Below are 13,466 nucleotides of genomic sequence, written 5' to 3'. Positions count from 1 at the left end.
AATATCTAGGGTCTAGTTTTCAGCTCTATCTTGTTTTCGGAAAACATCGCGAAAAGCTAAAAATAATAAATTAAGTAGAAATTGCGCTGATCCGACGTCGATGGGCAATCCAAAAAAAATTTAAAAAATCAAGTGGAATCTTAGTTGAGTATGGTCATTTCCTTCAAATTCGTAATTTTTGCGATTAGTAATAATAATATTATAATAGAAGACTTGTTAATATTATATTATATAAAGAGTATAATCTTTTTATTAATCAGAGAAATTTTTTAAATTTTAAGAAGTAAAACTATTGCAGAATAATAACTTGTAAATTTTTAGCAATTATAAATAAAGGACAAATTAATAAAAGAATGCCAGTTGGTAATATTACAGTATGATCCAAGTACAGCTGGTCTCTAGCTTCATGAATAAGGGACACGCCCACTTCAAGGCAGAAACCGTCTTTAAAATGAATACGCATTTTTTTATTTTATTTTATGAATTGAGAACTTATTTTTAAAGAACTTTATTATTTTTTTTTTAAATTAAGAAAATTGTTAATAATAAATGGTAAAAAAAAAAAATAACATGCAGGAAATATAAAGTAAAGAAGGGTGAATAATTTCTTGGAAATGCATGCATGCATGGATGTTGTATTTATTGAATACCGACGAGTTGGTTTGTTGGTAGGCCCAGCGGCAAAGGGTTCAAGAGGTACAGTAACAATGATACTGCTGAATGGTCAGGTCAGTCTGTGTATTCAACCATTTCAAAGAGAGCAACACACAGTTGTCTACAGTTTACCAACAATTTGAAAGATTTCAAGTTCAATTTAATGTTAGCATGATTTTATTTACAAAAATAATAATTAATCGCTAAAAAGTTTTTGTGGAGACACGCCGTAGAAGTAAAAAAAAATGAGCAGTACTTCCGCGTAAAATAAATTTTCCATTTTACCCGATTTTTCTTTTTAATTATTGCCTCTCCTTTGCTTTAAATTTTCTCTCGAAACTAGAAAACTTTCCAATTTAGTTATTTTTCCAAAACAAAAAAATATTTTAGAGGAGAAACGTGTAACAACTTACTGAACCCTAAATATTTACGTCAAGACTTAACAATTACAGTTTTATAAATAGGATAATATTTGGCTGCTCTCTTACCAAAAAAAAATCGAATCACATTTTTACAGAAAAGATTTCGAATCATTAGCAAAGAAAATCCACAAAAGGAGGGGGTTTAACCTGGTGAATTGCTCAAAAATAATTATGAGTCAAAACTTGAACTTAATACAAAATAAGTGATTAAGCACCGGGGGCGTAATTACGTCACATGTTGTCTATAAGTTTAAAATATTAATTGAATCCCACCTGACCAAGCCACTTGAGGTATGTACCATAATATTTTACCGTGTAGCCCAGTCTAACATTTCAAACTCTTTAACATCTACGGTATCAAAATGGTCTGCTGCTAAAAAGAGTGCCACTTTCTTCGGTTTAACATGGTTCCCTTACCAAAAGGTTTAATCGATTCAATTTGTTTTGTCTTTTGCTTTTAATTTACTACATTCTTAATTAGATCGGTACTACTAACTTTAGGAAGCACAATTAGGTCTATGAATTTATTTCTGGAGACACAATTAATTTAATGAATGCAAAAAAACACTTTTATTAATGTCAATGCAAAGTGAACGAACGCCCTTTAGACAAGATTAATGGACATAAAGATCTCATTTTACAAAATATTTTAATTATTTCTAAAACATTAAAACGGAAGTCAAATTCACTGAATGGATTAACCGTTACACCTTTTTTTTCCTTTAATGCAATACCACAGCAAACATTATTAAATAATTTAATCCAAAATATTTTACTTTAAAGAATCAATAAGCGAGTAAAAAAAAAAAAAAAAACTTATTATGCCTAGCTAATCAATAAAACTGTATAAAGGATTCCTCTCTTATAATTCTAGACGATGTAATAGCAGAGAAAATGTAAATACGTGATAGAGGATGAATAAATGATTCTTTGAAAGGAGAATAGATAGATTTAACAGAATTAAATTGGTTTCATTTCTGACTCGATCGTAAATTTAAAGACATTTAATTTGTATGAAAAAAACATTTAAATAAAAGTAAAGGAAAGTAAATTTCTTTTAATGAGAGAAGATTTTCTTAGAAATGTAATTAAAATTAAATCTAAACTAAGCGTACACACTTGCAACAGTTCAATCTGTAAAAAATGTTACTTTCATCAAGAAGTTGGAGAAATTCAATCTACTATATTTAGTAAATAACGCTATTTTTATCTGTGCTTGAATAAATAAAAATATAGGATTGAAGAAATTTAAATCGCTAAACCTTCCAAAATAACTTAAAATGAATTTGTGCTATATAAAAAAAAAGAATTAGTTAAATTTAATAATAAAAGGAATGAAGAGAAAGAGAAACAAGAGAAGGGCGACATTGCCAAAGAATGTTGCAGTAATATAAGAGAATAACGGAGCGGAAGGGTCTCTGAGTATCACACGTAGTCCAGAAGGGGGCGGTGACCAGCCTGGCACTCTCCACTAAATCATTTCAAATGCCCACATTGTTCGTTAACACTTTTTCAAATAAATTCAAAAATAAAAATGGCACTTAAAACAAAACTTTCAACTAGCTAATGGAATTAGAAATGTTTTAAACCCTATCTTTGGATAATGCAGAAAAATAAAACTTATTTTAAACTCACCTGTATGTGTCCTTAAATGAGCTTTCAGATGTGAACTCTTCCCATAAACCTTATTGCATCCAGGATGTTGGCACTCATGAATTTTCCGATACACTGAACGCGTAGTTGATCCTTTAGTTTTCCGACCAGATTTCCTAGTATAGTTCTGTTCAAGAAAGTCTGAACTGGTTATATCAACGGTTAGAACATCCACCGGTTCTTCATCATCTATCACCTCAGTAGGTACATCCTCTTCTAACACTGTTTCCTGTTTTATCTGTGTAAGATCTGTCAATATTCTAGCTACCATATACAATGGTTGTTGATTCACTTCAGGACCATCAATGCCAGACTCAGAACCTTCTTCTTGTTCTGGGAAATCTACCCGACCGTTTCTAACTGGTTCCACAATAACTGCTTTATAATTGCCTTTTGGTTGACGATCACAAAGTATATCCAGTGCTGTTGGTTTGGTTAAATTGCCCGGAGATGACTTTAAACTGTGTGACATCTCGATCAGGCATTGAGCAGCAAAGTTGATGTCATGATCCATGCCTTCTGACACAGAAGTGGGTGCGGCAGGGGTAGCAACCCGGTGAATTACTCGGGGAACTTTTATGTTTTAACAATAAATAACACCTTCTAAAACACAACCAGAGGATTTATAAATCGAACGCAAGTGTGTGCAATTAATGATTAAAATTATTAAACACGCCCTGCCAGCAGTGGTAGTTTACGCATTAAACACTTTTTTTTTATCGATGCGAATCATACACTCCACCATTAAACGGACTGGGACAAACTGAAGCACGCAGCTGCAGACGCCTAGGATAACCATGTGTTTTGTCAAACAGGGGAAAGGAAGTGGGGATACCGATATCAGCGTCATGTGAGCGCAAGTCGCATCAGTATGCAGTTCTGATTTATGAATGCTTCTGACATCTAGTGGTGTAGTCATGAACTAAATTTCTCAGGCCTCACTTTTTTTCATCAATTTTCATTAATTATTTAATCAATATTTCAATAAGTATTATTTCTTCCTTCAAAAACACCAACATTTTTGTTTTAAAAAAGAATTATTAAGTTGTTTAGATCACTTTTATTTGAAACTTATAACCTGTAAGGGGAAGGTACACTTCTGGTTATTGCATTTTGTTTATTTCGAGTGCTGGGATCTGTGCATTTTGCCTTAGTGAGTTTAATCCATTAAATTCTACCCAATAAACTATTATCCTCTCAATACAAACGATTTAAATGGTTCAGTAATTCCTGAAAGTGTGAATTTAAAATTCATTTTAAATTTAAGTTTTTAATTCATTCAAGTTTAAAGAACTCATCTTACATTATTTGAATTATTTTTTTACATATTTATACAAAAAAAAAATGTTTCAACAAATGATTTAATTATCTTCACTATTCGCTTTAAGAGTTCTCGTAATTTATTTCAGTAATATAATGGAGAAGATTTATATGCCTGAAAAAGAATTATTTTTAAGTGATAAAATAAACTTTAGCGAGTTTTTCCAACTATATTCAAACAGTCTGAAAGGAACAGTTAACGTATGTTGTAAGACATTGTTGAAGAAACTGGTTATTAGACGAATCTTGAACATTGAAGATAGCAAATACAAAGAGCTAAACAAAGCTTGCAGGTAATTAAGAATTCATAATTTTATATTAATTAGTTATATTAGTCAGTTACTTTTTTATGTGAATGATCTAGCTAATAAGTTTAGTTCTGAAGTGTTTCCTTACGAAAGGTCTAAGAGTAGTTTTAGCAACGTCAAAATTAGAAAACTCACTGATTGAAATCAGAATCCTTTGTTACTCAAAATCTGTCTTAATGTATGGTATTATTGTTATCCATTCATGAAAAGTGTTCAATATTCTGCAAGAATTCTGTGTGAAACAATTGATTAGCTGTTACTTTCAATTAAGTGTAATTATATTAAATGCTTCATCTAATGAATTTTTATTACTAATAAATGCTAATTATATTCCAGTTTAGTTGGATTGAAACCCAAGCCAGATAATGATAAACTTGTCATACCTGTTGAAGGATTTAAAAGTGATTTTCTTGCTTACGAAATACCATCAAATTTACATACACTTAAAAGCGTGAATGCCTTGAGAAAACGTACCAATAAAGACAAAGTAGTTTTATCAAAAAAATTAAGGTACATTGGAGAAAAAGATCTAGTAAGTACTAAATATTTTAAATAATAATGAGTGTATACAAAAAGAATAGGTATGGTACCCTATTTTTGTATCCTTCATCAGCTACTACAGAGTTCTGTCCTTACTAAATTAACTGAACCTCCCTTTAATGAATTTCACATATGCTTGGATCACTATTGTTGCTCAAAAATGTACTAAAAATACAGCGCGATAGCTGACAAGGTCCGATACTGAAGTTTGACTTAAAATTACTAATTTTAGATTTAAAAAGGAGTAGTAAAAATGTAATTTACTTTTTTTTTGTCTTTGAAAATGTATCCCATAGTGATTGATTTACTGTTATAAACTATCTTTCTGCCAGTTATTAGATCCTTTGCTGACCATAATTCCTTAGGTTTGGAACATTTTGTGTGTGTAAACGAGCTTTATATGATTCGAAAAATCATGAATGCAGTTAACCAAAGCTAGGCTATTTAGTCTTTATAGTTCATACCTACAAGCCTATATTGCAAATTGTGTCAATTTTTTTAAATCTCCCTTATTTATTCACTCTCGTGATATCTTAATAACTCGAAATATAGCTTTATACTTCATCTTTAATGATGGTATCAAAAATAACATGAGAAATTACTGCCAAAAACGATTTTACTAGTTTTTGAAAGCGCAGTTCTTGACATACTTTCAACCCTCAAAAGTGTAATATTTACCCAAAGTATGGTTTCCTGAAAAACAGGCAAAGACTATGTACTCTTAGCCTTTAAATCTGGTCCTTATAGGTTAACTCTATTTATGCAGATTAATGTAAAGTATCTGACTAAAGCAGCCATATTTATATAATTGTAAAATTATATGAATATGTTCAAGGTTCCTTTTAAATTACAATTTTTGTTATAAATTTGTTCTTTTGTTTTATCTTAAACTTTTATTGGTGCTGTAATTAATCGTGTAATGTAAAGTGGTTAATTGCTCCTGAAAATAAAAATAAATAATTAGACTGTTGATAGTTGTTGGAATCGTAAAAACTACCAAGTGATCGGATTCGTGAAGAATTGGCTCTTTCAAAGGTACAGAAGAACTATACCAAACAAAGATGCCGTTTAACTGTAAATCCATTTCCTAAAAATGTAACTATTTTTTTTTTTCCTGATGGATTTATTAAGATAATTTGGCTAATATCCATTCTTCTGCTTTTCAGTTGTAGTGGAAGTTAATGCTGCTTGTAACCTCTCCCTTAATATGGATAGCGCTCGTTGTTATATGGGTTAATTTTGATTCTTCGCTCTCGTAAAAGCTTCATCACTAATGGCTTCCTTGTATTTGCAGGAGATGTAATTTAAGTTGCCATTAAATTTTTGAAACCTACTTTCGCAGAACATTAATTTGGAAAATCTTTCTTATTAGTAGATTGTAGGAATGGCTTGTTTTGTGTGTAAATTATTTTCCTATAGAGTCTCCAAAATTAAATAATTGTCTTTCAATTCCCTGAAGAAGTGGCTCATCCACTTTCCCTTACGAGTTGAATTGGTTAATGTACGACGTAAGTTTGTAAACATGTGGAAGGTTTCTGGGGTTCGTTGTAAGTTTGTTAAAGAAATTCATTTATAAAAGCATTCACCCTATTAATGATTATATTTTGTAATCTTATGTAATCACTTTTTTTATAGAAGGTTAATTTTGAATTTCTGATTGAATTCATCAATAGGAAGATAAAATAGATAGAACAGAGGACAAAAAGTATGAAGAAGATATGCTACAATACCAAGATTATTTATTAACTGTTAGAGTCTACTTACCAGCTAAGCATAGGTCATTTTTACAAGCTGGCGATAGAAGTCAACGTCCCAGACCACTACATGTAAGTCAAGAATTTCTTGTACCTGGAGCTATCACTTTAGACTCTCTAAAAGATAGAATCATATGCCAAGGAGATTTTCAAAGTATTGAAGGAGATGTAAGCGCTTATCCATGGACAGAAACCAGAGTTCGTACTATGGTAAGTTCTTACAACTTACTTAAGTTGTTATAAGCTAGAATTTTGAAGTAACTATTAATAAAAAAAATTTTTTGATTGTATCTGTTTAAGGATGTATTTAAATCTGGAATGTTTTATATTGACAACAAATTCTACATAGATAAAAGATATGATTCATGTAAAGACTATAGTGCTCCGATCTTAGAATGGGGTAAAAAAAAGAATATTGAGTTTGACGGAGTTGAAAAAATGGAAGAAACAACTTTTAGCCAGTTGAATTTGAGACTAGGCTATCCGTATGTTTACGTTCATCTTAGTAACTGCGAACATTTGATCCTCTTCACTGACGCCAGGTAATAGAAAATTTATTATATTCTAATTTTGTAACTATTATAATTAATTATCAATTGGAGGTCATTTTGTTTTTAATGACCTCATATTTCATGCATTATATTTTCCTCTGTGTGCAATAATTCTGGCGTAATGCAAAGTAAAACTCACAACTCGGATTATTTTAGTCACTCACTTACAATTATAAATGCATCTAAATATATTTAATACTGCAATATGCTGCATATATTACTGCTATTCTATAATTCTGCCATTGCAGAATTTATTGGTACCATTATTGTCCATGAACTATTTTATTATTAGAGTTTTAATTCTTATTTAGATATTATATATATTTAGTGAGTCCTTGTTACATGCAGCTCCTGAGTGTTGCAATCCCATGGGTTCCTAACACTATAGAATAGTGACACAATGCACTTACACTATATTCACATAAACAAGAACACCAAGGGCTACCTTCCCTTGGAGATAGCTTCGGCTTAAGGAGTATACTCTTTAAATCCAAGGTCCCTTATTGTATCGGTGGTTGGGTATAGGGTGGACAACCCTAGACTGCAAAACCTTGATACATCTCGAAATTGGGAAATTGAGGAGGCTAAGACCCTTTTTTCATGGGCCGTAACGCCAAGAAAGAAGAAGAACTTCAATGCGGGAGTTTTCTTTTCTACTGAAGACATTGGGATACCAAAAAAATGAAATAAGCTATCTGAATACCACCTGAATGAAATAGGATATTTATTTTAAAAAATGTGTAAATATTGTATACCAGATAGTTTTATGTTGTATCCTGCAAATTCTGTTTCAGACTATTGCATTTTAGAGATATTCAAGTATATAGTTCGTATCCGGTAATGAAGAGTTATGCAAATCTCAGAGGGAGGTATTGCAAAATTTGCAAAAAAAGATTAGCAAAGTGAGTACTTAGGGCAATATTAAATCATTTTGCAGTAGAATAGAATCTTTATTCAGACTTTTTAACATAAATGTACATATTTTTCTTTGGTGTGTCAATTTGCAAATAACCTCTTGCTGTGTTTAAATTTCAGTAGTTAATAGAGAAAATAATATATACAGGGTGACCAGAGTTATATGCTCTACCCACTTTTTTTTTAACAGCGGGAAATTTCGAAAAAATAAAAAACACGTATTTAATCATTTTTAGTCTAGTTTATTTTCACTGATTGACCCATTTTTTTAAACCCCTGTATCTCGAGATACAGCATCCAAATTTTGTTTTTCAAATGGAACGTTATATTTTTTGTTGCATATTTTTGTAGTATTTGAGCTCCTAAAAACAACAACAAAATTTTTTTTGAAATCGGTTAGGTTTTTCAAAAGTTATGGGTATTTAAAATATGAAAAACAAATTTCAGTTTACTGACAAAATTACGTTATCCAAAACTCTGGACTCCCACGCTTTGCTTGTAGCAGCACTTATGGTGGCGAAGTCAAGATCTAGACAGGCTAGAGTTATTCGACGTTCAGGTTGTTTTTCCTACAAATGTTTGAGTGGAGTTATAGGAAATCAACTAATCGGCCCATACTTCTACAGAGAGAACTTAACTGGTGAAAGGTATCCAACTTTTTTTTCAGAGACATTTTGCCAGTTCCGCTTGAAGATGTTCATCTACAACGTCGGCTAGATATGTATTTCCAACAAGATGGTTGCCCGGCGAGAGTGGTTCGAGGTTACCTGGACAAAAATTTCCATTAAAAGTGCTTAGGGACTCATTGTCCGATCCAATGGCCACCTCGATCTCCGAATTTAACCGAAATGGACTATATTTTGTGGGGATACCTAAAAAAATAAAGTGAAAAGTATCCTTAATCCCGTGGCTTCAGTCGATGATCTGAAACGTCGAATAACTCTAGCCTGCCTAGATCTTGACTTCGCCACCATAAGTGCTGCTACAAGCAGAGCGTGGGAGTCCAGAGTTTTGGCTTGCCTATCCGTTGGTTGTGTCCAGTTTGAATAGATTCTTTAAAAAAAATAACGTAATTTTGAGAGTAAACTGAAATTTGTTTTTCATATTTTAAATACCCATAACTTTTGAAAAACCTAACCGATTTCAAAAAAATTTTTTTTGTTGTTTTTAGGAGCTCAAATACTACAAAAATATGCAACAAAAAATATAACGTCCTATTTGAAAAACAAAAGTTGGATGCTGTATCTCGAGATACAGGGGTTTAAAAAAATGGGTCATTCACTGAAAATAAACTAGACTAAAAATGATTAAATACGTGTTTTTTATTTTTTCGAAATTTCCCGCTGTTAAAAAAAAAGTGGGTAGAGCATATAACTCTGGTCACCCTGTATATATATATAAAATAGAAACTATGTGTGAGATGTTTGGTCTGGTGCGCATAATATTGCATGTGTGCTAATCTAAACTACTGGTGAATGATTACCATCTGAGGTAGAAACTTATCTGAGTAATCTGGAGCGAAATTATCCTCAATCGACATGCCAAACTCTAAGAGGCATTGCAATACGGCATTTTGAAAATATCATGAAAAGATTTTCTGTAGTGTCTTGAGTGTATTCTGTGGCAAGGTGATGATCGTCCTGAATACCAAAACAGGGAAACTTAATCATATTTTCCAGACTCGTCTGATTTATAGCAGGACAGATTTATAAGAAAAAAACCTGCCTTCCTTTTGATTTTTTTCATTATTTACAATTAAATTTTAGGCTATAATAGATTTAAAATTATAATACACTTTTGTTTTAATGTATTCTTTTTTTTATTTTTTTTTTTCAGATATATTGTCGTAGACTCAGATAGACTTCCTTATTCAAAAATGTACATGTGCACCTATTGTCTATTTCTTTACCATTATAAGGGCTACCAGAAAGAGGGCAACTTTAAAGTCTATAAATATGTCGATCGAATTGCTTTACTGTAAAATATAACAATCATAATTTTGTGTACATTCATTTAATAATCCATTTAAATGAACTTTTAATACAAATAATTATATTAATTTTGATAAAGTTTAAACCAAAATGTCTATAATTTTCAACTTAAATTGTCCGACTTACATGACTGTGTCCACTAAAGATATATATACTGCTCTTTTCAAAATTTCTACATTTGTTTTTAGTCCTTCAGGTGCTGTTTTTGACCTTTCTAGCCAGAAGCTTCTGGAGGGGAACAGTCGTACAGATAACGTGTTGTTTTTTTAAAAACATATAGTTGATAAAAAGTTGCACACTTGTATTAAAAATTTGACTAGAAGTCTCGTTTTCGTAAGAACAAAAATATTTACTAACTTCTCTTTGACCATTTAAGTCTGGGTCTTGTTATGATTAAAAATAAATAAATTTTTAGAAGAAATTGTTTTATACTCATATTATATTGTTTTATAATAAAGAGAATTCAATTTATTAATTAATACAACACATAATTATTCGAAGAATTCAAAATAATATAATATATATCTAACAAATAATACCTCTAAAAGTCTAAATCATTCGCGAGACTGAATTCAATATTTTCTATGTGCCCAAAATGCATGCCTATGCGATCTAGCGGCTTCTTTAAAAACTATTAAAGTTAAATAGTTCAAAATACAACCACTAGGTAGCATAAGTAATCAATATTAAATTTTGTTTAATTCGATTCTGTTTGTCGGAAGTGTGGTTAAAGTAGATTCATATACGTATCTTTAAAATAATAAATCATCTCTGTTAATAGATGCATGTGCAAAATCTATCAAGAATCAACGATACATTTCAATTTTAACATTTTATTTTTAATTTATTCCTTTCATTCCTCATTCCTGTAAAATAAAAATGTACCTTCAGAAACGGTTAAGTTACAATTTGTAATACTTTTTATTTCAAGATTAACTCTTATAAAAACTTTATTTTATTGAATAATGATTTTCACATTGAAACAGCCATACTGCTAATACTAATCTGCAAAACTGTTCATCAAATTATAAATATATTTGCTGAATTTATATATCTTGCTTTTTATTGTCAATTTCGGTTAATCTTAATTGTTAAAAAAGAAAACTTAGATAATTCTTATTTTTAAAAAAAGAATTAAAATAAAGCCGTTAAAATTACGGAAACAATGAGTTGGTGGAAAAATAAAGAAAAAAAAGAAGAACATAAAATAAATAGAAGTGTTGGATTAGCTGTAAAGTTGTACATTTATCATAAAGTGTTGCTACCTGGTAGACATCTCTTCAACTGATTGATTTTTTTAAAATTTTCAATGTTTCTTTTAATTATCTTCCATCTTGTACCTTTTTATTAATTACGAATTTTATTAAAACGTGGTATTATGTTATTGCTAACAGAATATAATAGAATTAAGTTGAAATAAAATAGATTTTTATTATTAAATTGCAATTAAATGAGGTTTCCTTCCCATGCGGTCACACTGTCATGGCTGTTACTTAAGCAGTGAAGTTCGCTGGGTGGGTTGAGGTGGGATAGTGTAAATTTTGTAAATACACTGCAACGATCATTGGATCAACTTTTTCACTCTTACCTGTACTTAAACCTTAGCGCATTTCCTTGCTCCATGAGTAATTTTATTTTTTAGAGAATTATTTATATAATAAAATAAAAATAATAATTTTTCCTAAATATATAAAAATTTCTCTTTTAATACGAACTAATGAAACAGTAGTTGAGTATATTCAAGCTCCAAACTTGAAACCTCCATTTTTTATTTTTGTGTACATAAAACAAAGTATTGTACATACTTAAATTTGTTATTGAGATTCCATGAATTTTTTTCATGGTTAATGTTTGAAGAATGACAAACTGACATATTTGGAGCGACGAGCGACAGAGCGATCTTCCCTCTACCAATGTTCAGATCGTACTGAATGAAAATTGTTTCTTAATCACATATAAAAGGGTTTCAGTGCTACCTAGTGGTCATTTTTAAAACTAATAATTGTACAATATCCAGTAAGTGTTGCTCTCTGACGGCGCTTTCTAAAACTACTTATATTTTAATGTCCAGTAAGTGCTGTTATCTAGTGCCCATTTCAGCAACTAGTTTTTTTATTTAATTTACATTAAATATAAGTTTATAAATTTTTTATCTTACACTTATAATTAACTTAATTTTTACCGTGCCACAAGCAACTTATTTGTTTTTTTTTTTTGGTCAATCTATCTACTACATATGTCTCTATTTATTATTTGCGCAACTTATTTTTATTAAAAACATTTATAACAATTAATAATGTCTTTATTCTAAGAAAGTGATTTTCCTTTTTTTCTAAACTTCTCCTTCAAAAACTAGCAGATTAAGTATGATTTAATGTATGATTTAACCCTGGCATGAAAATCGAATTCAGCAAATTCAAATTAATGAATTACTTAGTAGAACTATCCAAGATTTTCCATTTCCCCCGTCTTTTCTGAAGTTCTATTTCATAAACTAGCCGACCTAATTTGTATGATCCGCCGTTGGCATTGAAATTAAACACTGGAAGTTAAATTAAGGAATTTCTAGTAAAACTAGAAGAAATTTTACATTTGTACCCTTGTTTTCTTAAATTCCACTTCCAAAACTAGCCAATTTAATGGGTATGATCTATTTCTGGCCTAAAAATCGAACTGTAGATGTTAGAAATAAGAAATATTAATAAAACTAGGCTAGATTTTACATCTTTTCCTTTTTTTCCGAACTTCTCTTTCTAAAACTTTAGTTTTACCAACAATAGTGAATCTTGCCTTACCTGTATACTATTTCTAATTTACAGGTAGTATGTACAAGTGTGGATAGCCAATTTTGGAGGTACCTCTAAGATTAATGTGAAAAATAACAATTATGACGGTTCTCTCTCTTCTGTATTCTATTTCTAGGATCCGGAAAGTAAGTACAAGAGTAGTTGACAAGCTTTGGAGGTACCACTAAGAGGATAAGGTTCTAAATAGCAAAACTTCCTTTAGTTTGACGAAGAATGGGGAAGGTTCTCTCTTTGGTATTCCATCAGTAGGCATCAGTTCGTTAGTTCAAGGTGGTTTGCCAGAATTAGAGTTAGAATTTTTCTCTTTTTTCTGAAATTCCACTTCCAAAACTAGCAAACCTAATGGGTATGATCAAGCCCTTTTATTGAAATAGAATGTTAGAAGTAGAAAATAAGGAATTTCTAGTAAAACTAGCAATGATTTACCTATTTTAATATTTTCTTAAACTTCTACATCCAAAACTATCAGCCGGAAGGTGTATTATTCCAATCTGGCATTAAGAAAGAATGTTAGAATGAAACAAAAAGGAATTTCTAGCAATGGTTTACCA

The 13,466-nt window shown here is 30.6% G+C and overlaps 2 protein-coding genes across 3 annotated transcripts in view; one reads left to right on the top strand and one right to left on the bottom strand.

Annotated features, from left to right (window-relative positions):
• Positions 1-3,596, bottom strand: part of LOC141457202 (uncharacterized) — a 477,911-nt gene extending 474,315 nt beyond the window's left edge. Inside the window, exon 1 of the mRNA XM_074133851.1 lies at positions 2,712-3,596. Within this exon, the coding sequence (XP_073989952.1) occupies positions 2,712-3,243 (532 nt within the window). The 5' untranslated portion in view covers positions 3,244-3,596. The remainder of the gene's footprint in view (positions 1-2,711) is intronic.
• A 133-nt stretch (positions 3,597-3,729) lies between these two features.
• On the top strand, positions 3,730-10,123 carry Pbp49 (proximal sequence element A Pbp49). 2 transcript variants are annotated; one of them, XM_074133848.1, is made up of 7 exons: positions 3,730-3,882; positions 4,139-4,342; positions 4,694-4,889; positions 6,571-6,861; positions 6,952-7,193; positions 7,997-8,104; positions 9,954-10,123. In XM_074133848.1, exons 2-7 carry the CDS (start codon positions 4,146-4,148, stop codon positions 10,096-10,098), a joined length of 1,179 nt encoding a protein of 392 aa, XP_073989949.1. In that variant the 5' UTR covers positions 3,730-3,882; positions 4,139-4,145; the 3' UTR covers positions 10,099-10,123. The 2 variants fall into 2 exon arrangements, with proteins under 2 accessions (XP_073989949.1, XP_073989950.1); XM_074133849.1 differs by having other exon boundaries at positions 3,826-3,964; positions 4,142-4,342.
• Positions 10,124-13,466: the final 3,343 nt, after the last annotated feature.

The sequence above is a fragment of the Rhodnius prolixus genome, unplaced genomic scaffold, assembly GCF_049639745.1.
Source record: "Rhodnius prolixus isolate KJV_2025 unplaced genomic scaffold, Rpr scaffold_10, whole genome shotgun sequence".
Lineage (NCBI taxonomy): Eukaryota > Metazoa > Arthropoda > Insecta > Hemiptera > Reduviidae > Rhodnius > Rhodnius prolixus.
Note: the sequence above shows the minus strand (reverse complement) of the source record. Positions and strands in the feature narration are given on the sequence as shown.

What these genes read in the sequence shown, in the direction of transcription:
- Pbp49 (XM_074133848.1), top strand. Translation starts at nt 4,146, where the DNA reads ATGGAGAAGATTTATATGCCTGAAAAAGAATTATTTTTAAGTGATAAA. An exon ending in AAACCAGAGTTCGTACTATG is followed by an intron (nt 6,862 to 6,951) that starts GTAAGTTCTTAC and finishes TATCTGTTTAAG; the next exon opens with GATGTATTTAAATCTGGAAT. An exon ending in ATCCTCTTCACTGACGCCAG is followed by an intron (nt 7,194 to 7,996) that starts GTAATAGAAAAT and finishes ATTCTGTTTCAG; the next exon opens with ACTATTGCATTTTAGAGATA.